The sequence below is a fragment of the Amaranthus tricolor genome, chromosome 4 (genome assembly GCF_026212465.1).
Source record: "Amaranthus tricolor cultivar Red isolate AtriRed21 chromosome 4, ASM2621246v1, whole genome shotgun sequence".
Classification (NCBI taxonomy): domain Eukaryota; kingdom Viridiplantae; phylum Streptophyta; class Magnoliopsida; order Caryophyllales; family Amaranthaceae; genus Amaranthus; species Amaranthus tricolor.
This window is the reverse complement of record NC_080050.1, coordinates 7,676,384-7,704,099: the sequence shown is the minus strand read 5'-3', so window position 1 is coordinate 7,704,099 and position 27,716 is coordinate 7,676,384. Positions and strand designations below refer to the sequence as shown.

General features: G+C 30.6%; 2 protein-coding genes across 2 annotated transcripts; one reads left to right on the top strand and one right to left on the bottom strand.

Moving 5' to 3' along the window:
- Window positions 1–629: 629 nt before the first annotated feature.
- On the bottom strand, window positions 630–6,818 carry LOC130809902 (sucrose transport protein). The gene is made up of 4 exons (XM_057675759.1): window positions 5,366–6,818; window positions 2,612–2,675; window positions 2,435–2,478; window positions 630–1,120 (listed from the first exon to the last, which is right to left on the bottom strand). Exons 1-4 carry the CDS (start codon window positions 6,656–6,658, stop codon window positions 950–952), a joined length of 1,572 nt encoding a protein of 523 aa, XP_057531742.1. The 5' UTR covers window positions 6,659–6,818; the 3' UTR covers window positions 630–949.
- Window positions 6,819–24,780: 17,962 nt separating this feature from the next.
- LOC130810682 (uncharacterized) lies at window positions 24,781–27,469 on the top strand. Its single transcript, XM_057676822.1, has 5 exons — window positions 24,781–25,098; window positions 25,255–25,574; window positions 25,671–26,190; window positions 26,586–26,723; window positions 27,365–27,469. The coding sequence occupies exons 1-5, from the start codon at window positions 24,781–24,783 to the stop codon at window positions 27,467–27,469; spliced, it is 1,401 nt and encodes a 466-aa protein (XP_057532805.1).
- Window positions 27,470–27,716: the final 247 nt, after the last annotated feature.

The window sequence follows — 27,716 nt, the reverse complement described above, 5'->3', positions numbered from 1 at the left end:
TTTATTTTATTATTGTACGCATATATAAGTTTTCACTATGAGTTTTTATATGATTATTTTTAAGTGATGACATTGTTGATGAATTTAGTGTCTAACTGATTAAATTAAGCCTCACATATATCATTTTTAAAGATTGATTTTTATCACAATATATAATTGTGATACATGGAAATCATACAGGATGATTCACTACTTACACCTCCGTAGGTAACATTTTTGTACACCTTTCTAAAACCAGTACCTTTAAAAATTTTATTCGCAATGAAGTAATTATTTTATTTCCAATAATACCCTCATTTATTCAAGGCAATAATTACTTTGATTAAAATATATTACTTGTGAGAGACAGTCTTTCTGAAAGACGCATTACATTTATGGCTAAATAGCCTAATTAATACAACTTAATGAAGAAATTAAAATGTGAATTTTATGTTTTAAGGTCGTCTTTCTGAGAAACAGTCTCTTACAAGAGTAGTTGAAAATATATAACTCTAATATGATTAAGGCAATTAATTCTCATATTTTAGTGGGAATGAATGAGAAACAACTCAAACAAGAAACAAAGCAACGAATACTATAAAGTTGTCAAAAATAAATCGAATTTGCTCGATGTGCTTAAAAAAACTCTATTTGCTCAAATTTTTTGGATTTTTGATTATATCATCAAATGTGACTGAAAATTACAAAGAGGGACAATATTTATACCCAAGCAATTTCTTGCTTAATCCCCCATCATCTAACACTTCCTTAGCTTATCTCAAAAACAAGGTGCAAAGTAAAAGTACCCCAAATAAAAAAAAGAGAGAAAATTACACCATAAATGGAGATTAATTAAAAAGCTCCATTGAATAATAATTCTTTTCTCTCTAATTACAAAATAAAGTAAAGTAAAATAAAAATAAAAAAGAAAAGTAAAAGGTAATTATGATATTCTATATGAGTTATTTAATTAATGTCCACCCATGGACCCTCCAATTTTGGCTTCAGGTGGAGGTGAAGGTAGAAGAGTAAAAGATAGTATGGCACTTGCTGCTGCTGCCACTGCTCCTACCACAAATGCCGGTAAATTTCCACCACCAAACAATGCATCCCATGGCCCACTTGTTACCGACACAAACATCTGTTTTTTCACCACAATATTACAAATATTAATTTATTGTTATTTTCACAAAAGTAAAATCATCTCTACTGAGCTGACTTAGATATATCTAGTATGTTAAAGTGATCACCTAGAAAAAACGAGCTAATTATATAGATACGTTTCATGATGAGATGGTCTCGTACAAAACAAGCTGATTTATTTATTATCTATTTACAAGTAATCCATCCACTTACATGTAAGGAAAATTTAAATCCTATATAACCGAATGGGTTTAAAATGTTAACATATTCAAAACTTAACCTTTCAGTTGAGATCATGACGATATGATCTCATAAGATTTAATTACGGATTTAAATTTTATATAAATATAAAACTATTAAAACCCGAGTCATTAACTTAATCTTTTAGTTTATAGGACTTATTAATAAAAATAGTTATATATATATATATATATATATATATATATATATATATATATAATAATAATAATAAAAGTAATAATGTAAAGTTATAAAGTAGATTTACATTTCATGACATATTGGCTTCACATATGAAAAAGTTGATATCAACTTTAACACTATCATATCATACGTTTAGCTTTCATTTTTTGGTCGGTGCTTCATTCCTACTTACTATTGATCTTAAGAATATAGCTTCAAGTATACGTAATCTAACAAATTGCTACACTTTTTTTAATCCGTTCTTCTTACTTTTCTACAATTTTCTTGAATAGGAATATTATTCACACGCACAGCGCCACAATTCAACTATCTTTTAATACTACCCACTCAATTTAAATGATCCTACCACTTTTTTTTGTGTGTAATATACAACTGTAATAATTTCTTGGGGACAGACAAAACGTATTATAATCGAGTTACTCTTGTCAAAGATTGTCTCTCGGTTAGATGATTTCAAAATAAAAAGCCCATATGTTATTAATTTGTATTATTTGGACTATTTAATTCATGTATAAAGTGCAACTCACGATAAGACTGTCTAATAAAAAAATTGGTGTATTATAATCTAGTTAATGTAAATTTAGTGCGAAGTTTACTTGGAACTTTATTATAACAATGAAAGCAAAAGATTAATTTATTGAGTGTCAAAATCATCATTAGATGCCACAGCATATATGGAAGTTGGGTGTTAGTTGTATGTAGGAGAACAATCAATAACCTTGTGTTTTCTTGTAGGGTCCTAAGATGTTGATTATCTTATATGATCTATCTAACTTTACGTGTAGTTATGTTATTTATATTTCAATAATAGTCAAGAAAATAAGTTTGATTATGATAGTAATTAATGATATGTTTGAATTGTATTAATTACCTGAGGAACAACAATTGCAAGATTGAGAACTCCAAGTGATAAACCTACAAATTAAATATTAAATATTGTTAAACGATTTGATTGATATTAGAGATGTCCAAAATAGACCCCTAATTTCATATATATTTAAGGAGAGATTCAGTAAAATTTGAAAAATAAAGTTCGTTAATTGATTACCTTGTCCGGAACCGGAAGATGCTGAAAAGATGGATGCTAATGCAAAAGGAATACTGAAAGTGATCTGAAAAAACAAATACCGATATAAATTTATTATTCGAATTATATATATATATATATATATATATATATATATATATATATATATATATATATATATATATATATATTTATTTATTTATTTTTTGAATACAATATAAGCATAAAATGAAAATTAAAAATGTTGATGGCTTGAACTAGAAGGAGCTAATATAAAGTTATGAATATGTGATGAACATAACTTGGATAAGATTCTTTATTGATTATGTGGTTTGATTCTAACCAAAGGAATCAAAAGAAAAAACTTGTCAACCACTATTCAAATTTCAAATTACCAAAACTAAATGGTCAATAAAGGTACTCTATATTAATTATCTCCTACATGACCTATTTACTAACTTATATCTAATGTTCTTGACTAATCTTTCATCACTAGAAACAAGTAGAAAAAACATGCTACATAATCCTCCTCTAATTGACTAGCTCGACTAAATTTTCAAACTATATTTCTTCTTTTCACATTACTAATACTAATAATAAACTGAATTAATTACTTATCCCGTCAAAAAATAAGTACATATTTTATGTTAATAAACCTGATCGAATATAAGACGTACTATTATTAGCCCATCGGTTAAGAAGTGTATGATGCTAAAATTGATATTTTCACCAATTGTTTTTTGTTTTGATCACTCGAAAACTTGATTAATACGTATTATGATACCGACTTTAATTAATATGATCTTACATAATTTGGATTTTAACAGGCAAAGACAGCCAATAAAGGCTAATAAAAACACATTAGCAACTAGCAAGTCAATATATTTCAGATTCAGATTCATATTCAATTGTCATCAAAGTATAGGACAAGTCTTAGAGTAGGTTTTTGTCACAGTGTTAAAGAAAGCAGCCAAAATGGCTTCAAGTTGAAGTTGGACTATAAGCAAATACATACAAAACTCGAAATATCAGAACAGTATTTTAAAAAAAAAACAAATTTTGAGACCAACTTTATTAGACTGGTCTAACATATATATATATATATATATATATATATATATATATATATATATATATATATATATATATATACTGTTTTAAAATAATCACTTATAATCTTATAATCAATTACAATTGTAAAGTGATCAGTTAGGAAATAAGCTAATTATATGGAGTCATGTCGTTGTGATACGGTCTCGTAAAACACTTATTATTTTTTAAAAAAAGGAATATTTTAAAAATCATTTACCGGTTATTCTACACATTTGAATAGTTCAAACTTGAAACCAGGCATAAAGGCGAAACTCACTGGCCCATTTTTCTTACTACTTGAGTATGGACGGTGTTGCTTTATGCTAACAACTTAACATGGAAAACCAATCATCTTCTCACTAAAATTATAATTATTCGTACGTTAGGCTGAGAGAACCGAATGACAAAAAATAGTAAGACAAAGGCAATTATAATTAAAAGAAAAGCGGTATATGTTCCAATTGCGATTAAACCTGACCGCTAAAATTATTATTTTTAATCATTAGTTGGATTGATTTAAAAAATTCAATTAATATAATATTATATTTATAAAGTAGATAAAAATTTTAATTTTTTAATTCCAAACTAACTTCCTAGTTTACTTAATAGATTTTTCATGGTTGCTTGACTATGAAAATTAAGTCAATGAAAAAAGAATTATTGGACATAATAAGACCCACCACTTTATAAAAAAAGATATGTATAAAATTTATTTTCGTATTTATTTGTTACTATAGTCTGTAGGACTACCATACTCAAAAGCTAAAAGGCTAGGAGTTCTAGAAACTAAGCAAAGCTGGCCATATACCACCATACTTCAAATTAAATACGTCCTTCAATTTATTTATTAATAATAAAATCAAGGAAAGATTTCTTCCTGTAAAAAAATTAAAAATAAATTAATACGTCTTTGACTACGGTTTCTCTAATTATAGAAATTTGTTATTATAGTAACTATTTAATAGTACAATAATTACAATTATTTATAATATATTTCCGTTTTGATGATATGTTTATACAAAAAATAAAATAAAAAACTTTTCTTTTCAAAACATTTCCTTGTTTTTTGCTTCACCATGATCATTTAATACTAGTTTCTTAAATATATTTGTATACACATCAATTATATAATAAACTTATAATACTATTTATCATCTATTAATTTATAAGATAAATTGGGTTTGTTTCCTAACAAGAAGTAATATTTTTAAAAAATTTAAAAATAACAAATTAATAAGATTATAAAGTGATTTCATCATAGCCATAATCAGCATAGGGAGAATTTACTATATCATAATTATAATTAGTGAAAACTGAACTCCTATTATTTAGATAATAAAATAGAAACTTTCAACTATAAAACAACTTAATTAAAAGCCTAATTATAGAGTGTTTTTACACGCCATACTATTACGAGATTTAATCATAGAACCTTACTAAAAATAATATATTTTTATTGTTGTAAGATTTAATCTTAAGAACTTATTTAAAATAATATTTTTTTAACAGATTTAATTTTAAGACCTTATACTAACAACCAAAAAAATGACACCGTCAAACAATTACTTTAATAATAGCAAAAAAAACATGACAGTATTAATAAATTAACTTTGAAAAAATAATGAACGCCACGAAAAAATAGTAAAAAATAAAAAATAAAAAGAAAAGAAAAAGTAAACATACCGCGAGAGGAATTCCGAGGACGGCGAACAGAGCCAAAGCGCCGGCCCGGACACTAGCCGGCGGAAGCGGAGCTTCGGCGGCACCGACAACATGATGTGTCGCCCGGTAATGTTCCGCCGATTTCGTAACAACAATTGTCATCGCTAAACTGAGCGCTAATATCAAATTAACAATTCCCCATAATCTCTTAACTCCTCCTACTAATTTTGCAATTTTTTCAATTCCTAATGACATTACTCCTAATACGATTGAATTAATCATTAATCCTAATGCACCTGCATGAACACCCATTGAATATGCTTTTCCTTCTCCTACTTTACCCCCGTATACTTCTTTACCCATCCAATCTGTATCGAATAATAAAAATGGGAACCATGCAATCCAATTTAGGCATGTTACTAATAAAAGGATTAGCATTGGGCGCGGTAATTCTCTTAAGGCTCCGATTAATTGTCCGAAGAATGGAAGTCTACTACATCCCGATGTGTTGTTTTTTAAGTTTTCTTCCTCTTCTTCGATTTCCTCTAGGGAGAACGGGCGCTCACGGACTACCGAGAGGGCCAGGATGGTTAGGATGATCAAGAGGGTGATTGAGATGAAAAAACAGGATTTTAGATTTGCGCAGTAGACGTCGCAAGCTTGGGTTTTGGTGAATGGGAATATTTTGTAGAGACGGCTGTAGGAACCGGCGGAGTATCCGCCGATGTTTCCTAGAGCCATGAAGAAGGAGAAAAAAGCGTTGGCGTAACGGGTTTTAGCTTGTGATCCGGCGGCCATATCGGCTAGTAAAGCTCTGCATGGACCTTGAAGAGTGTTGTTGGCTACGTCAAGGATCCAAAATCCGACGACGAAAACCGCGATGGCTCTTGGTTTTACTACGTTGCCATTTGGGTCGCCGGATGCGTGTCCTATATCGGCGGCAAATCCGATCAAGAACACGGCTACAGCTACTAGCGCGGCCCCGGCGGCAATGAAGGGGCGACGACGGCCGAACTTAGATGTGCAACGGTCACTGTAATAACCCACCGTTGGTTGAACGACCATGCCTGAGATAGGGCCGCATAGCCAGATGTATGCGGCCCAAGTATGTGGAATCCCCAAAAGTTGGACGTATGGGGTTAACAACGAAAGTTGTAGTGCCCAACCGAACTGAACCCCAGCCGCAATTGATGCAACCAAGCCTAGCTTTTTAAGCGAGCTAGACTCGGATACGTCAATTTGGTTCTTCTCTAATTGAAGAGAAGAACCAACTACTTTGTTAGTATCACCATTTTTCATATTTCTTCCTTCCATACACAATTTTTTTTTTTTTTTTGTTACTTCTCTTTCTAAAAAAACTCTCTTGAATAGTTGTAGAGAATGTGGGAGTGTTTGAGAAATGAGGAGGGGATGTTGGTGAGGGGGGGAAAATATAGGGGAAGGAGGAGGGTTAATGGGGCCTCTAGGCTTATCCGTTTTGAATTGATTTTTGTTACATTTGTGTAATTTTTATAAAGATGTTAGTTGACACGTGTAAAAGGGCATTGAATTTGATTCTTTTTTTTTTTTTAGATTAAACAAAAAAGATAATATATAATTATAATTACCTTAAAAAAAGGAAAAAAATAAGAGGGTTTATGAGTGTGTGTATTGTGTGAGTCATTACATTTAATGGTCATCATAATGTTTTCGTAATTAATGGAGGATAGTAGAGAAGAAAAGAAAGTCTCACCAAACTTTTATTTTTCTGTTTAGGGAAATATTTAATTTGGTCCCAATATGATTAATTTACTTCCATCAAATTATAATATAATTTTTTCAGATTTTTGATGTAAATTTTATGTAATTTTATTTAATACATTATACTTTTTAAATGATTTTTACGTTTGAAAATTTCTTACCCACTACGGCTATTATTAAAGTGTAATAAGAATGAAGAAAAAATCCTAAGCATTAGGCTAACTTATAGTACTTCTCTTTTCAAAACTGGTACAAATATTATTATTCATGGGAAAAATTTATTTGGTATTTTGATTGTGTACAATATATTAATAAAACTTATTTTTGATACAACATTATTTTACTTTCTAAATCATAGATTAATAAATATAGAAATTATGAATTCACAAAATGGCAATTGTATAGTTTATTATGCTTGTTTGAGAGAGATGAAAAAAAATTGCATCCTCAAATTAATGTGTTAATGAAGTCATAACAAGTAACACTTCTTGAACAAGTTTTTTTAAAATTTTTATTTTTTTTAATAAAAAAGGTAAATAAAGTCACAAACTTTTAAATGTTCTTAGATTAACTTTGTACTGTTAATAACAAAGTAGTATTCATCGGAAGTTACTTGCATATTATTAAGATTTAAAAGTGATTTGGATAAAGTCCTTCTAGAAAATAGGATCTTCTATTTAAAAGTACGACCATATATTTTCTTAATTTTATTTAAGAAATATTGGAATAACTTTTTGTTTAGGGATCGGACTTATTTCGTAATTTGATGGGAAATAAATGAACAATAAATGTCAAAAACAAAATTGATAGATTGGATAAAAATAAATGTATGATGAATAATAAATTTGGGTGAATACTCAATAAATTTTTTTATAAATTACTCTAACAAAGATTTTATTTAAGCAAATTAAATGAAATCCATTTTGAGATTTTATATTTTTCTGGACTCTTATTCATCGCACTTTAAACTACTCTTAAAAACATCACTATGTAGGAGCTAACAAAATTATGTATCGTTAATTTTTTTTTTATTTCAGGATAAAATAATTCCCTATTCTTAGTAATGATGATTCTCTATGTAGTTCTACAAGTGTTGAGTACAAATCCTCTATTACAAGGACGGTGATCAGAATCGAACCTATATCACAACGATTAAAAGAAAATTTTCACCTATTAGACGAACTTCTTTTAAATTGTTGTGAGAGACGGTCTTTCCGAGAGACGGATTAGATATATGGCCTATAGTTAATACAAATTAAAAAGAAAATAAAAATATAGACTTATTATTTTAAAGTCATCTTTTTAAGAGACAGTCTGTTGGGATGAGTTATCTCACATCGATAAATTCAAAATGGTGTGCACACTTTATAAACTATTAGAGACCTTCTTCCCATTGCCATATGGTTTTGGGATGGTATATATCTCCTTGGCTTATGAAGTGTGTGCACTTGTGTCCCCTCGTTAATATGCTGGCATTCACAATAAGTCCAGCCTAATTTAATACAGTCTCTCACAAAATTAGCGTTTTTTATAATTTTTTTAAAAAGTATAACCTACTTTTTCATATTCTCTTCTTCCATTGATTAATAAAACTAGATTTTGGATGATGCTATTAAGTCAACAGATCAAGTGGATAATTCCTGTTGATAATGGATTAATTAATGGTAGCCTTAAAATGAGCACCTATTTAATTTCTTACATTTTTTTACTAATACCTTTTTTGAATTTTATGTAATTTATTGATCCTATTCATATGTAAGTTGGGCCATGCATGGCTGGATCTGACTCAGATAAAGCGTTTTTAGTATCTGCAGTAACTTAAAAGCATAAATTCACTAATATCAGATTATGAGATATGGACCTTTTAACATTTTTATAATTAAATAAATTACAATTTTTACTCTAATTTTTAACAATTACTTTTGCTTAATATGTAATACGTTAATAAATTATTAAACCTAGTTTGTGCAATAAAAATATGGTGAGGAGTTGCTTTCGAAGAGCAAAAATGGGAGCATGAAATTAAAAAAATAGATGCAATTGATAATGGATGTTTTGTATCGGTTTATTTATATAATTATTAAATTAAACTAGAGTTACAATATAGCATTAGGGATTAATTATGTATTATCAAAGAATCAACGGCTCGTTTGGTACATGGTATTAGAGGGCGGTAATGGTAATAAAATAAAGTAATAAAAAATTTGGTTGTTTGGATGCCTTCAATGGTAATGGATGATAATAAAATAAGGTAATGAAATTACCAAAAAGGGTCATTTTTATTACCATCAAACAACCTGGTATTAGGCTGTAACGGTAATGAAGTATTACTATGGTAAATAAATTAGGTAATGTTGTTTCGAGCTGAAGAAAAAAATAATGAAGAAAAAAAAGGTAATGTATGTAATTATTCAAAAAAATATTATTATTAAAAAAAGAATCATTAGATAGAATAATTTAGATACAATAATGCTTTTAGATACAAATATACAATAATAAAACTAAGAGTCATTACCATTTTTTATTACTAAAAACCAAATGCAATCAATGGAATATTATCTTCTATTACCATTATTTAGTCATGCACACCAAACAAAAGAATCTTTATTACCAATTCTCATATCCATTCCTTCATTACTAATGCCATTACAACATTTCATTCCCATTACTTTATTACCATCAACCAAACGGGTCGCGAGTTTTTTCTCGGTTGGAGCAATTCCTACCACATTTCCAACGTAAGGTTTTTGGTTTGATTCTCACCTGAACAAGTCTTGTATAAGGCCGTTTCACCATGAGACGAACCAATATAATTAGCCTATTTCATTAATTGATTATTTTAAGATTATAAGTGATCACTCTAAAACTATAAAAAAGATCACTTTAAAACTATAAGTGATCATTTTAAGGTTATAAGTGATTATTTTAAAACAGTAAGCATACATTGGGCCAACCCAATAAAAATTATCTTAAAGTAAGTGTCATTTGAGAATTTGTGTTTTCACCTAGCCTCCCGTTCTTTCCGCCTACGCTATATAATAATCTAAAATATCATTCAATATCAGTATGTATTATTCATTGTAATATTTAAGGTATTATTAAGTTGTTTAATTATCATCAAATTAATTATTATTAGTGTATGTTTTGTGTTTATATTTTAGCTTTTTATATCATTTTTAATAATTTTATATTATTATACTAAACATATAATTTGTTTGCAGTAGATTACAAACTGTTTAGTTGCTAATCAGTAATCATAATCCACTTTTAGGAGCTAGGTATGATTTATTGCACATTCCTTCCACTCTATGGTATTTAAAGGTACCATATATATTAGAGAATCATACATAAATGGGAATTTTGAGCAAGTGACTTATGAATTATTAAAGTAACAAAAATGTCCTTATATATTATTTTATGAATTATTATTCCTTCATATTTAAAAAAATGGTCTAAAAAAGTTGAGGTATAAACTAATTATGAGATGATAATTATTGAACCGATAAGTAATGGTATTTAGATTATTGATACATAACAATTTTTAATTTTGATTCGGGATAGGTTAGAAAAATTCTATAGGCCTGAAGCAAGTAGATAACAATTCTTGATTCCTAAACTATCAGTTTAATGATTTTTACATCAAATCAAACAAAAAAACTTATTATTTGAATTATCTATTGAAAATATTATTCTTTTCATTTTTTTTATGTTTTTCTCAAATACAATTTACGAATTTGCGTGTCCAACTTTGACTACGATTTATTATCGATTTATAAGAAAAAAACATATTCCCGTGGGATCTTGTTAGATTTTACACAATATATACTTTCTAAATATTAATTTTTCAGAATTTTTAAAGACTTACAATAAAAATTATTTGATTTAAAATTTGCTTTGGGATATGTGAAAAAAGTAAATGGGAAGAACATTTGAAAATAGAGGAAGTATTTTTTTTTTTTTAGAAAAATTATTTTCCACAATAAAATTTCTTCCGGAAAAACACCACTTAAACGTACACTATATTTGTACCAATTAAAAAACATTTGTGAAACTCCATTTAAAAGGAGAAATAATTTAAAGAATAATTTATCACTATTATTGAAATGGGAATATATAATAAGAGTATAAGGTATATGCTGCCAAAAATGATTTCGACTGAAATGATATATAGATTAATATATATTTTGGCATATTATGTCATTCAATCACTCAACAAGTCAACAACTTGCAAACAATTAAATAAAAATAAGCCCATAATAAAATACTCAACTAATTTTTTTGAATTGTTGTTCATCCGTTTCATTATATAGTATTGTAAATACTTTAATAATTTTTATATGCAATTATGCAGAACTAAAATGAATATATATGTGTGTATATACATATATATATATATATATAAGATCCTTCGGAGTGATATTTTCCTTACAAAATAGCCACGATATGCAAAATAAGTATGAAGGATAAATAATCTCAATATATAACCATATAATTGAAAGTATTTCAGAACGGGTAAAGACGTAAGGTAGAAATACTACTGTGTTCCTTTGAATTTGTCTCTTTTAATCAGTTTTATGAGTTTTTTTTTTTTTATCAAACGAGATAACTCTAAGGAATAGAGATTACATAAGATTTTTCAATTCAATAAAAGGGAAAAAGAAAGATTTAAAAAAGAATAGGAAAAGAAAGAGAATTGATTCTAATTCTATAAAACTTGTTTGATTTGAATATAATTTAAATTTATGGTAGCTAGTTGCAATAATTATTCAATTTGCTTCCACAATTTCAGAAATGACGTACTATGCCAGAAAGTTTTAAGGTTGTATTATTAGGGACACTTTTTCATTATATTATATATTATATATTATATATACAAAATATCAGATAAAATTATAGTTGATGTCAACATTAACGGCTAATATTTTGAGTAAGCATGCTAAAATGACAAAATTAGTATCAAATAAGACATAAGGCTAGCACATGGTGCACATGAACAAGAACAAACTTATAAATTTACTTCTTTGGATTATTTAATACTCCTACTACTTGCACCTAACACTTAAAATTAGTGTACTAATAATTTAATTTGAAGTCGATTTTATGAATCACAATGAAACAATTTAGGAATTAAAATTATCGTTAAAACAGATTTTGTGGTTGAAAATGTTTCGAGTATGATATTAATTATGATGATATTTTACTTATTGTCTCTAGTATTTTACAATTCATCTTCTTTACATGATTTTGGAAACGACAATAAATAAAGAAGATGATGATATAAATTATTACTCTTTACCTCCTTCTTTAATTTTATCTTTATTTTTAGTTATTTGTTTGTATTCTACTCTCTCCGTTTTCAAATGTTATTTCCATTTATTATTTGCACAGTTTTCAAAGTAAATTTTGAGCCTTAATATCTTTAAATACACATCATAAAAAATTATAAAAAATATGTAATAGAAAAGTATACATTAAAAAATATCTAACGAAATCTCACATGGATATATATATATATATATATATATATATATATATATATATATATATATATATATATATATATATATATATATATATATATATATATATATATATATATATATATATATATATACACATGTGTATATATATATATATATATATATATATATATATATATATATATATATATATATAAATATATTTATATATATATATATATATATATATATATATATATATATATATATATATATATATATATATATATACATATATATATATATATATATATGTATATATATATATATATATATGTATATATTTATATATATATATATGTATATATATATGTGTGTGTATATATATATATATATATATATATATATATATGTATATATATATGTATATATATATATATATATATATATATATATATATATATATATATATATATATATATATATATATATATATATATATATATATATATATATATATATATATATATCTTAAAAATCTTAATCAAATTTCTCTCTCCAAAGTAGAATATTCTAAACGGAAAAAACATTAGGAAACGGAGAGAGTATTTATTCTATTTGTAAGTTGCAGGTTTTTCTCTCTTTGATGACCTTTCTCGAGCTGAGGGAGTCTATGACCGCACTTTTTCTCTATAGGTCTGAGCTGCCGTTGTTCTTTCTTCCCCAGACCCTGATCATGGTTTTATATGAGTAGGATACACTAAGTATGTTGATGATGATAATAATGATGACTCATTAACTAGAAAATTACTCATAACACGTACAAATTCTCAAATAGAAGATGATAGAAAAAAATAATTCATGCTCATTATAATGCCTAAAAAATATTATTAACCTTAGGGGTAGAGCGTATATAATCTCTTTTAAAATGACTTTTAATTAATATGTTTAGTTTTTATTATCGATTAACTTTTGTTTTATAGGGCTAGACGGTGAACACAATTATTCAAACATTTGAATACACAATGAATTATTGTGGCCTATACTAATACAGATTTAAATTTTCCTTGAATATTATTATTTTATGGAATTGAATCCACTAAACTATTTGTTAAGAAAGTACAAAAATATAAATGATAAACTGAGTTGGATTTATTTTAAATGCCAACAAATATTTCTAGGAAAATACAAGGTGCACATAAAAATTTATAAGCCAATAATGTATTATTTCAAAAACATATAATAATGAAAGAAATGACTTTAATAATTTAATTTATCAGTGTGGAACAAACTTTGCTTATAATTGCTTCTTTATTTATTGTCATTGGGACTGGTCAATTAAGTTTGAAAAATTAAAAAACATTAGTCAAGATATTTGAAGACCATTTGAAAATTGTAATATTGTACTTCGGTGTACCTTACCTTAAATTCCATATGATTTGTACAACTAGTACTTTTAAGTTTGATTTTAATACAACTCCCTTATTCCGATCCCTTTACCATCCTTGAACAATGAATTTTAACACAAAGATTAAAAAATATTATGAACGATTAAATTATTAAAAATAAATAAAAGTGAGAAAAAATAATTAAAAAAATAATAAAATATAATTATTGCGAAATCAAAAAAAAGACTAAGATAAAAATGTCGATAAATTCTGATAAATACCAAGTTGGTAAGAAATAAAAAAAAAAAAAAAGAATTCAAGGACTAAAGTCATGAAAGTTGGAAAACATTGATCATTGAAAACATAATAGATGAGCAAAAATTTGGTGGCATTATATTTTACCTTATCCAAAATCAGAAAAACCAAGGAAAATATGACTTAAATTTCATCAGCAGTCCCCAAAAAAGTGCAGAAATCTGACTTGTAGCAATTAAAACTTAGATTTAGATAATAAGATTAAAAGAGAAAGTCAGAGATGAATTAAATGAAAAAAAGATGCAGTTACTCGAATGAGTTGTATTTTGTTACAAAAGTCTATGTGCATGGATTTGTAAGGGACATTTTTGGCAAATGGCTTACCCTATTGGATTACTTACACTTCTCTTGAATTTTGTGTTTTTCCATCCCATATTTTATCCCCATATACTAGAGCCTAGAGGTATGATTTGGGTTTTTGGATCAGATTTTTCGAGTCAGTTTAAATTCAGAAATTATATTCATGTTGATTTTAACATATTCATGTTGATTTTAACATAATTGCTAATCTATTTTATGTGAGGACATATCGAATTCAGTTACAAAGTCGAATAATTATCAATTAATTGAGTCTGTTTTTAACACCTCTATACTCCTATTTTGTTGACTAATCTTTTTCTCTTGTGAAATTGGCTTGCTTGCTTGTTTTTCACTATTAATAATAAATCTAAAGAGACAAAGATTTTATATGTATATCTATTTGATAAATGACTAATGGATGAAATTGTTACTTGTTTGATGAGTTGAAAGTATCGGTCATATTTGATACAATTTAATTAGTATTTTTGTCATCTTGTTATCTTAATTATTATGAAAATATTTAATAAAAATTAGTTGTTGAGTATTGATCATTGGCCTTTATTAGAGAAATTATAGTCAAAATCTAATTTAAAAATTACACATTGTAGATTTTTTTTGATTTTGCCTTAGTGTCAAATTTTTATCAAACACTTTTTACGCTTTTCACCAATTAACATGCCCATATTTGAATGATTTATAACTTGTTGTATTGTTGTTTATGATTTAGAGAAAGTACTTGGGTCTAGGGTGTGCCAACTCTTAGCATGAAATCGTCAATGTACGCTGTAGAAAGTGTTAGCGATGGGGAACGACAACAGGGGGGGTGAATTGTTGTTTTAGAAGTTTAAGTGTTTTTGCAGAATTAGATTGAAGGATTAAAACTTAAACTTAATGCGAAAAAGTAAAAGAGACAGCACAGTTTTACATGGAAATCTTCTATGCCTAAATAGAAGGAAAAACCACGACCCATCGAAATTTCAAAACTCTCCAATATGTTTTAGGCAATTCGTTACAATTATATAAAACAAATACAACTTGCTTCACTCGAAGCTTCTCTAACGAGGTCAACTTTTCTTTCTCTTTCTCTTTCTCTTGCTTCACTAGAAGCTTCTCCAATTCTCTAGCTTTACTCAAAGCTTTCTAATTCTCTAGCTTCACTCAAAGCTTTCTAATTCTCTAGCTTCACTCGAAGCTTCTCCAATTCTCTAGCTTTACTCAAAGCTTTTTTCTCTAGCTTCACTCGAAGCTTTCTAATTCTCTAGCTTCACTTGAAGCTTTCTAAATCTCCCCTAGACTTACCCAAGTCTAGTTACAACAATTCTCTCAAAAATCCTTTACAAGGATAAATTCTCAAAGATAAAATTAAAGAGTTGCACAAGAAAATATTATAAATTAATTGGCAATTTTTAGAACAAAAATATTTCTTGTTGATTTAATGTCATACGTATGGATTGTCCAAGTCTCATACGCATACTCTTGAGAAATAAACAAGTCCCCTATTTATAGAGTTTATTTAGCTAGTAAAAAGAGAATAACTACCCATTCATCCTTATTCCTAAGATTAGGGAGAATTAAGTGGATCTTAGATCTAAAGAATAAAAACCCACGGTTAACTCTTCATAACCTTATTCTAAGGAGAAATAAGTGGAAGCTTGATGCTCAAGTAAAAAAAAAAAAGCAACGGTTTATATTTACTAATAATAGACAAAGTAGTTTATTACTTAATTAGATCCAAAATATAAGCCTATTTTGAAGGAGAAAAATAAGGAGAGAAATATTCCACTCTTTAAAAGAGTACACGGTTATTTTAAGGTGGTTAAAAAATATTTTTCCAATTAACTTATTTATTTAAATAATGCAACAAATTAATTTTAATTAATACATCAACTAAAAATTCAGAAAATAGAATTTAACAAAAATTCCAGCTGACGTAACTTCTTCAGACTCCAGTATGGCAACAATGCACTGTCTCCATTTTCCAGTAACGTCAGATCATCAAACTTGGGAACAGTAGACCTTCTGTCTACATTTGACATCCTAAGCGATATACCTTATCTAACTTCATTGGATTCTTTTGACTAGTACACGTTCATCGACTAAGTCATAGGCACTATCAACGATCCTTAACAAGACCGGATATCGACCTGCATATAATCTCTGAAATACATTTGTTTATATAAAGTGTAGTCATCATCAAAACCTAAGAGGGCCAACAAATTCCCCCTTTTTGATGATGACAAACTTTTAAACAAACTTAAACAAAATAGAGTAAAACCAATGTCATAGAGCGTGCCAGAGATTAAAGCTACTCTACATAACTTAGAAAATCAACTCGTTACAATATAATTTACCAAGCATACTTAACAAAACAAATTACTCTAATGTTTAGAATTATTAAAAACAACATAAGCATAATCAAAGTATTCAAATTAATTCTTAGAAATTCATTACTTATGTCTTTTAAATAAACTTTAAACTAAACATTCATAAATTACTAAGATACTTAGTGAACCTGAGTATAGATAGAACACAATAAACAATACTTTTATCAGAGCACACAAACAGAGCTTCAGACCATACATTCCAAGTCAAATGTAAACATATCAGAGCATTATATCACAAATTCCTTATCATCAGAGCATATTTGAGTATATTATTAAACAAGAGCCAAAGAATTGTACTATACCTGAAGTGTTTTTTTTATTTACAAGATCTCCTGCATAATCTGCATCACTATAACCTTTCAAATCATAGACATCACTTTTTGGATAAAATAGGGACAAGTCATCTGTTCCCTTCAAATATCTCAGAATTCCTTTCACTACTGTATGATGTGATTCTTTAGGATTTGATGGAAATCTAGCACATAAACCAAAACTAAAAGCAATATCGAGTCTACTTGCAGTTAGATATAATAAAGAACCAATCATGCCTCGATACATAGTTTGATCAACATCAATACCATTTGAATCTTCATCTAATCTAACATTTGTAGCCATGGGTGTGTGGTTTGTTTTAGCATTATTTAAACCATATTTCTTAAGAAGTTCTTTTATATATTTTTGTTGATGAATAAAATTTCCATTAGCTGTTTGTTTAATTTGCAAACCAAGGAAGAAATTTAATTCTCCCATCATACTCATTTCAAATTCAGTGCTCATTAGGTTAGCAAACTCTTTACATAGCAATTCATTGGTAGCATCAAAAATAATATCATCAACATAAATTTGAACAACTAAATTATCATAACCTCTATTCTTAAAAAATAAGGTTTTGTCAATTTTACCTCTAACAAAGTTATTTTCAATCAAAAACTTTGATAATCTTTCATACCATTGCCTAGGAGCTTGTTTAACCCATAAAGAGCTTTATTAAGCTTATAGACATGATCAAGAAAAGAAGGATTTTCAAAGCCAGGGGTTGTTCCACAACGACTTCTTCATCAAAAAAACCATTCAAAAAAGCACATTTCACGTCCATTTGATATAATTTAAAATTAATAAAAGCAGCAAAAGAAATTAAAATTCTGATAGCCTCTAACCTTGCTACTGGAGCAAATGTCTCTATATAATCGATTCCTTCTTGTTGATTGTACCCTTTAACCACGAGTCTTGCTTTGTTTCTTACAATGATTTCGTGTTCATCCAATTTGTTCCTAAATACCCATTTTAGTCCAATCATCTTTTTGCGTTTTGGTTTGGGTTCTAAGTGCCACACTTTATTTCTTTCAAATTCATTCAGTTCATCTTGCATGGCAACAACCCATTCAAAATCTTTTAAGGCTTATTCGTGATTTTTGGGTTCCATTGTTGAGAGGTACGCAAAGTGTACAAAGAAATTTCTCATTTGGGATCTGGTTTGTGTGCCCTTATTTAAATACCAGAACTTTACTCGCGAACCCCATCGGTTATAGAGCAATCATCGGTAGTCTTCAATATTTGTCTCTTACTCGCCCCGATATTTCATACATAGTTAATAAATTATCTCAATTTATGCAAGCACCAACTGACATTCATCTTAATGTTGTCAAACGTCTTCTCCGCTTTCTTCATGGTACTATGCGTCATGGTTTTTCTCCTTTGTCGTGACTCTCCTTTACATTTACATGCATTTTTGGATGTTGATGTCATGGTTTGCTCCTTTGACGTGACTCTCCTTTACATTTACATGCATTTCGGATGTTGATTGGGCTGGTGATAAGGATAATTACCGTAGTACTACCGGGTATATCGTATATCTTGGTTCTAATCCCATTGCATGGTCTTTTAAACGTCAAACTACTTTGGCTCGTTCATCTACTGAAGCTGAATTTCGAGCGGTTGCTTCTACCACCATTGAACTCCAATGGGTTACTTCTCTTATGCCCGAACTTTTATTCATCTCAAATAATTCCTACTATTTTTTGTGATAATTTAAGTGCTACTCATTATTCTGCAAATTCTGTATTCCACTCTCGTATGAAGCATTCAGCACTAGATTTTCATTATGTTCGTGAAAAAGTGCAAGCCGACACTCTTCATGTCACACATATTTTTGGTGATGACCAACTTGCTGATGTCTTAACCAAACCCTTATTGCATTCGAAGTTCAATAATTTAGTTTCCAAGATTGGCCTTGTCAAGGAACTAACTCAACCAAAAGCTTTTGGTTGAGCCCCATAATATTTTATATACTATAACACTAAGATTAATCCAAAATACAATCAAATCTTGTAAATACTCGTTTTATAATATTTAGATTTGTTGGCAAGGACTATGTCAAAATTATATATAATTAAGATCCCTCAAATTAAATTGAGATTTCTAAACAACTGCACACTTTGCTCTTGCCTATAAACTTCATAAATTGACTTAAATAATAACCATACATAACCAGTGTCGAATCCAACATTCAAACTCCCAAGGGGCACCAACTAATGGACGACATTTCGACAGAGTATCGTTTGTAAAATTAACAACTAATTTTTTATTATTTTTGCAAAATGACAAGTACACAGTAGAAGCACAATAAATATATCAAAATTATTATGATCTTATTCTTGAAAGAGTTTCTCGTAATTAAATAGTATTTTTGAATAAAAGAATGCTAGTAATTAAGATTTATCTTTATTATATGCATTACCTGAATTAATAACAATTTGAACTTTTTTATTGAATTCATTCCTCTTTATTCAAAATAATGTATTTAGAGAAAAAGTTAAATATACTCTAAAAATAAGGTGTATGGTGTAAATAAATAGTGGATTGATATATTATAGTACACGTTCTTTGTTGAGGTTGTCTCACCGTAAAACGACCTTAATTGGGTCAGACTAAACTATTTAAAAACAATTGCTTTTTGCACAAGTGTGAAGTCAGATTTCTTTGTTTTTTTTATGTTTTTTTTGCTAATGAGTTGCTTGTATGGGCCCGTCTCGCAGTGAGACGGGCTCATAAAAAACTTGCTAAAATTTTAAATATGATATACCATAAAAGAAACTGAAGCAAAATAAATCAACTGACCTAATAAAAAATAAGATAAAATAAATAAATAAGATAAAATTACTAAAATGAGAAAATATTTGTCATAAAAAAACTTCAGTACTAATTCTCTACTTTTACTCTTACTAATAGAAAAGTCTACTTTAAATTTGTTTTAAAAAAACCCATAGAAGCACATGCCCTGTAGGCTCCAACGTAAATCCACCGCTGTAAATAACTTGGCCTACCAATAATATTGTGTACATCGATGAAATTATTGGGAAAAAATGCCATTTAAGTTGGATTATGTTCTTATTTCCAAATGATGTTGAAGGCCACTTACATCCTATAAATTTAACCCTAATTGCTGTAAACTGGTAAGTTGCGCAGCAATAAATTATATATTTGGAAAATTATTGGTATAATGAAAAATATTTTCAACAAATTTATGATTGCCCATTATGATTAACTATAACATGCTCTTCTAAGCCCACCTCATAAGACTTTTCTCAAACTTATAATTTATGCCAATTTTTTCTAATCTTGATGCTAACTTATGAATGATACCGACTAAATTTTGTCCCATCTTTTTTAGTCTATTCCAGTAAATTTGTGTTATTTGTATTCTTGAGCATAAATCATATTTTTTGTTTAATTTACATCCACAATTAATTTTCATTTTCATTTATCTACACGTTTTTTTACTACCTCTAAAAAATTTCTTCTTTTACTTTTCCTGTTAATGGCGCTGCAACCATGCTCTAATGCTCACATCCTCAAAGCAAGATATAGTGAGTGGTCGATTAATATATAAACTTGTTGACTACTCTTCTTATTACTATTTAGTTTTAAGATGATCTAGTCTTGTATTAGTCTTATTATATACAAATTCTTTAACAAATTTATCAATAATCTCAGAACTTTAAATATTTTAGAGTCTCTCAAAATTGAGTCTCTATTTTACTGAGTTCAAATTTTACTGAACTCATTCTCCCTAAATACCCTAAAAATATTTTAGAGGTAAGATAGTACGCTTCAATAGAAGTATGAAATTAGATTTTGAATACTTAAAAACATTCTTCAATAACAATGAATTTACTACTCTCCTTCAAAATGATTTTAAAATAGCACTACTTAATTGGGTAGCTAGATAGCCCAATGGTTTTGCTTTTCATGTTTTCCTTCTCCATATCGAGAAACACTAGAAATAAATATTGAAATAATATGTATTAGTGTATTATGCTAAAATTTTGTATTATGCTAAAATTTCTTAAAATTAAATCGATATAATATGTATTAGTGTATAATATATGAGTACCTTTAATCATCCATTTAAATTTTTAGTTGAATCGAAATAATCATTTTAAGATATTAATTATTTAGTCCATAAACAACTTGCCTATGAAAAAATTGGTCACTTTTAGCCATTTGTTCAGTGACATGACATTAGAAATCAATGTACATATATAATTAGGTCAAAAGTTCGATTCTTATTTAACCCTTAATTCAAATTGAATATTTAGCGTCGAGAATGGAAAAAGTTTGGTCTATGTTCACTACAAATAATACTGTCAAACTGTCAATTGTGACATTTAATATATCAATATCATATCATTGTAAATGTCCCAAAATAATTGGTGACAATTATAAAAAGTGTCATAAATTGGCCTATCATAAATGAAAATGTGACATCTTCAAGTGTAGAAATAATGGTGACACCTAAAATTGTCACAAAATTAATAATCGTAACATAAAAAAGTGTCACAATTACATTTGTTGATTTTGCAATCATTGTGTCACCCAAATATGTTTATATAATTGTATTTTTTTTGAACAATTATAATTGTATTTTTAAATAGTAACTATTTTACGTTATATGATAAAAGTATAAATTAATATTAAGTTTAAAATACTAGGATAATATATATATATATATATATATATATATATATATATATATATATATATATATATATATATATATATATTAAAAAGTAATATAGTTTTTATGGAATAGTTATATTTTAAATCGTCAATTAAATTGTAATATATAATCGTCAGTTTCGACACTTACTACTTTAAGAATAACGATATATTAATAAAGTATAACAAGTTTTGTAGTGGTTATTTTCACATTTCGAAACCAAGAAGTTCTCGTGAAAGGATATTTCAATTTATAATTATATTTTAATCTTGATAATAGCATGGGTGCATGGTAAGAGGGTAAGCTTTCATATTCATGCATACGATATTTGAAGTGGTGTTAATTAGCCAAGAGAATGGACATACACCTTAGGAGTTGGGATAGATGAGATAGAGAGTTGATAATTGATATCTAGCAACATGCCTAAAATTCATAATAGTTGATGCAACAACTAGCTAAGCCTAGGAGTATTACTTTTTTGTAAATAATGAAAAATACAAAACAATCCAGCCAATAAAAGGTCTGAATTGAAGTCTGTTCATATTTGATTTAAGTAAATATACTGACCCATAAAATACGTACTTATTATATTTTGGCACCTTCATACCAAATGTCCTACAAAGTCAACAAATGATGTAAGTTTACAAAGATATTAATTCTACAGTTCTACTACACTACGTCTACGCTATATAGATAGATGCAATTTCTGATGTAATCTTGAGACCATTTTGCACCGTACAACTTGAATGTTATGATCTTCGTGATTTGTTTAATTTGTTTGGTACATGTTTTTAAGCAATTATTTGTGTGTGTTATAAGTTCTAATTACGGGTGAACAAAGTTGGATATCTGATCCAAAAAACATATAATAAATTAGATATTAAAAAACTGGTACATTCACTACTTGTTATCTCCAAAAATATCTGGACCAATAAAGATAAGTTGAAAATTTCATATAAGATATTTGACGCACGAATTTCGCAAAATAATTTTTAAAATAAACATAACTTTATTCTTATTAATAGCGGATATTCGATATCTGATATCCAAATATCCAACTATTCAAAATATTGTTGAATATCTAATATTCGATATCCATTTATTAAAAATGTCGGATATTTCTAAAAAATGTGATACTTGAATTCATATTCGATATTCAAATTTTTTAATAGATATCTAATTTGAACTAGAATTTTGAATCGGATATCTTAAGATTCGAATTGGATATCTGATCGAATCGTTGAATTTTCAGATCGTCAGATAGTTTTGCTTAGATCTTGGCGTAAAGTATGTTTTAATTAAGCATTAGACAAGGGTAATCTAGCTCTTGATCTGTTTAGGTATTGATTGACTCTGACGATTGGATTAAAATCACTATTAATATTAAATTGTGTAACATATAACACGTGAAAATAGTGACCGTCTTGGTTCAACACATCTGAATTGAGCTAAGTGATTAATAACTACATCTTAATTCATCCCTGACACTAGAAGGAATTTATCTTTTATACATCAACAGGAGTGTCATGGTACTGTTTTTTAATTAATTTATTTATTTAATAATTAGCATCATATTACCGAAATACCCTTTGACCTTTTCCGTTGACCTTGACTTTCGGTCAATGGGCTTTTTCTGGAAGTCCCATCTTGCTTGAATGGCCCATGGGCCAGTTACCTCTAAAAAACCCTAACTCCCCACTCTCCCACAATGCATGGCTCTCCTTGTTTCAAGATGAATAACTGCCCACTCTTCCCATGATCAGTCCACCTCCCATTACTCCCACTACTCCAATGATAGTTCACTTCTTCTGCAACTTCCCTTCCTCACCATTATAAATAGGGGCTACCATCAAGGAGGGAGGATCATCTGAAATAGCTTTCCTAGTATCCTTGCTTACATTACTTCCTTAGCCTTCCCAAACACTAGCACTAGCACTAGCAATCCCAATCCCGACCTTCCTTCTTGCATTCATTCTACAATCTGTCATTCATTAATTTTCGATCTACGTTCTGACTTGAGCGTCGGAGGGGTTTTCCGGGAGATCACCCCCGGACAAGGCTAACGTGTTGTGTTGCAGGAATTCAGGTCGCTTCCTCCCACGAGTTGCTACTTCCGATAACGCCTCCATCTGCGGTATTCCAAGTGTCTCGCACTTCCTCGTTTCATTACCGAAACAGTTTGGCGCCGTCTGTGGGGAGTGTTACAAAAAGTCATGGCTCCCAAAAGAAATCCAACACAAACCGCAACCGTGCATAGCACAGATACAGACACTTCCGCAGGTCACGCTAATAACCAAGCCGTGACTCGTCGTGATCTGGACATGCTAGCACGAAACCTCACTGCCGCTTCCGCACTGTCATGAATAATAACAATAACCCCCCTCAACAGCAAGTATTGGAAGAAATGGCGGAGAAGATAAAAAATCTGCGAGAGAGAATCGAACCCCACCAGGAGCTATCAAAATCCCATGAATCTCAGGAGGGGAACTCAAGGATGTCACATTCCAGTAGACGCAATAAGAAGAGGAGGGAAAGATCGAGGACACATACAAGCCTCAACAGAATCGAATCCCAAAATGGGGAATCCAAAACCGCCTCTCGAGATGCCCGTACTTACCTGGAAAACAAGAAGCAGAGGGCGTTCAAAAGTGTTCAATCATTGGTGGACAAGAGGAGGGAAGAAAGGAAGAAAGCGCAACTCACGGGATCTAGCCATCCCACCAGCCCCGTCATAATGCCGCGGAATGAGACCGGCAAGAGTAGCCTCCCCGAAGATCTTATGCCAATAATCTCTCCGTTGGCTCCGGAGATACTGAATACTCCCAACCCCGGGAAAATAAAGATCCCAAATATGGCGGCCTTCGATGGAACATCCTGCCTCGAGGAACACTTGATGGCATACAAAAACTTGATGTTGCTGTACACCACCAACCCGGCATTGTGGTGCAAATTCTTCCCAACTACTCTCACAGGAGTAGCCTTGACGTGGTACACCTCTCTTCCAGGGAGAAGTATCCACACCTTTGCCCAATTAGAGAGCAAATTCCTGGGTCACTTTGTGGCATCCAGAAGGCAGGAGAAATCAAACTTCCATTTGCTTAGCATAACGCAACTGGAAGGGGAATCCATATCATCGTATCTGAGGAAATTCCATGAGGCAGTGCTGGAGGTAACGGATTTGGAAGAATCAGTCGCCTTAAACGCCCTAATCAACGGAATGAAGGCTCAAAGGCTCAAGTTCCAGTTGGTCGAGAGTCAAGTGAAGACATACGCGGAGGCCATGAAGCAATGTCAAAGCTATGTCACGGCCTCCGAGATATGTCAGGCACATGACCCAAAGAGGCGTAAATCAGAAAAGAAGGATCCAATATCCAATCGCTCCTCAAGGAGCGTAGAGGAACATCCATCTAGGAGGGATAAAAATTACATGCCGCATCGTCCAGAGCCTCCATCAGACATGGGACCTCCACGATCCCGGCACGTATATGCCGTTGAAGGGGAGTCCAGGACGCGGAATTTGCTTGATGGAGGTAATGACCCGAGGTTCAATTGGAACAGGAAGGACATTTTCTTCGCTGTTCGGTATGAGTTGCCAACTCCACCTCCTATTACCACTCCCTCCGATCGACGCAACTACAATCTGTGGTGTGATTACCACAAAGAGCACGGCCACACTTTGGCCCAATGCCGCGAACTCAAACGTATCCTACATCAACTAGCCGACGAGGGGGAGCTATCAAGGTTCATCAATCGAAAGGACTATGGCACGAGAGGCGACGCGGAAAGAAGGCCTTGGAACCAGAAAAGAAACGAGGCTAGGCGTGAAAGTTCCAACACACAAGGAACCATCAATATGATTTTCAGCGGCTACACCGAGGAATATCCCACAATCCGCGCTGCGAAAGGCAGCGTCCATACTCTGTTCAAAGGACCCCCAAAAACCACCTCAAGTGGGCCGATCATGAGATTTGATGCCACTACTTCCCAACCGTTGCAACAACCACACACTGATCCTTTAGTGGTTACCATCAAGATTGGGCAAATGATGGTAAGGCGAGTATTGGTGGATACCGGAAGCACAGCCGATCTTATAACGATGGAATGCCTAAGAAAAATGAAATTCGAAGAAAAGCACCTGCAACCCCTTGATAAACTTTTGATTGGGTTTGGAGGAAACCAGGTCATTCCAATGGGAACAATCATACTCCCTGTGCGAGTAGGGGAAAGAAGCGGAAGCAGAACTATGCCCATACGATTCACGGTGGTGGATCTCGTATTCCCCTACAACGCCATCATGGGGCTTCCACTTATTAACAAGATCAAAGCAGCAATCTTTCCTCATCAACTCTTGCTGCAATTCGAGCGGGATGATGGACAAGTTGGCATCCTCAAGGGAGACCAGGTAATGGCCCGCCAATGCCTCATCAACACCATGAAGCGCGGACCTTCCGCGACACCCGCCCAAAGAGAAAGGGAAAAAAACTACCCTGCCCATGAAATGGAGACCATTTGAAGAAATTCTTCATTTAACAAGATTTGCAAGGGGCAATCAGTGATTATCAGTCTTATCAGCTTAACTCCGCGAAATTGTTTCATCCCGCGAAGTATTCGCATTGTCATTCGAATTCAGTTTTATCATCGCATCCCGCGACGTAGTCGCGTTGTCATTTGTATTCTGTTTTATCAGCACTCATCCCGCGGCATGCTCGCGTTGTCATTTGTATTCTTAGTGATCATCAAAATTCATTTATAACATCAGAAGTTTTATTTTCAGATTATCCGGCTCTTATATTCGTAAGTACTCGACTAAAATCTATTGCAAATCTTATTAAATTCAGTAATATCCATAAGTCGGACCCCTTGAGAGGGGTCCCATAATCAAATTATTCTAAGTCACTATGAATCAGTGATATCGAAAAGTCGGACCCTTAGATTGGGTCCCAAAATCGAAAATATTCCAAGGTTGCCCATGATACTGCCTGTTCGCGACATTGAAAAGACGGACCTTTAGAATGAGATCCCGAATAAAATTCTAAGTAAAATCTCAACTATCTTCGATATTCATAAGTGGGATCCGTAAACTCGGGTTCAATGATTCAGAAAAATCAATCTCGTAAGTCAGGAAAGTTCCCGTAACTTCGATAAGTCGGACCTCCAGGGAGGGGTAGAATATAGAAAATTATTCTAAGTCCTTCAGCACTCGAATGTGCCCGGGGAGTCAACAAGTCGGACCCTAAACTGCACCCCCAGAAACGAAAATTATTCTAAGTATAGAAAAATTACACATTCTGCTGTCCGACTTATAGATACGACGGATGTTATGCCGCGCCATCTTCTTCGTCGCTCTAAACCATCGTATGAATAAAGTATGAAAAATATTCCAAGTACAAAGGAAGTCCGTATGATCAATAAGTCGGACTCCCTGGTGCGCTCAGTCATGGTGTAAAAATTCTAAGTATGGGAGAATTCCCATATTTCCGTATGATCGAAGACACGGGCCTTTATGCCCATTCCGCGTCATGGAAGAGCAAGGGGTATGATAAGAGAAGTGGCTGGTATTCTTATCGTTCCGTGAGGTCGATAAGTCGGACCCAGAATTATACTCTAAGGAGAACAGAAATTCTAAGTATAGAAATTACCCATTCTACAGTCCGGCTTGCTAATTTGGTGATTCTTTATTCCGCGTTATCCAACATAGCCGCGGAATACAACAAGGCCGCGTCATCCTCGTTAGCGTCATAGGAGCAACTTCCAATCTTTCGAAGCATTCTTATCAATCCGCGATAT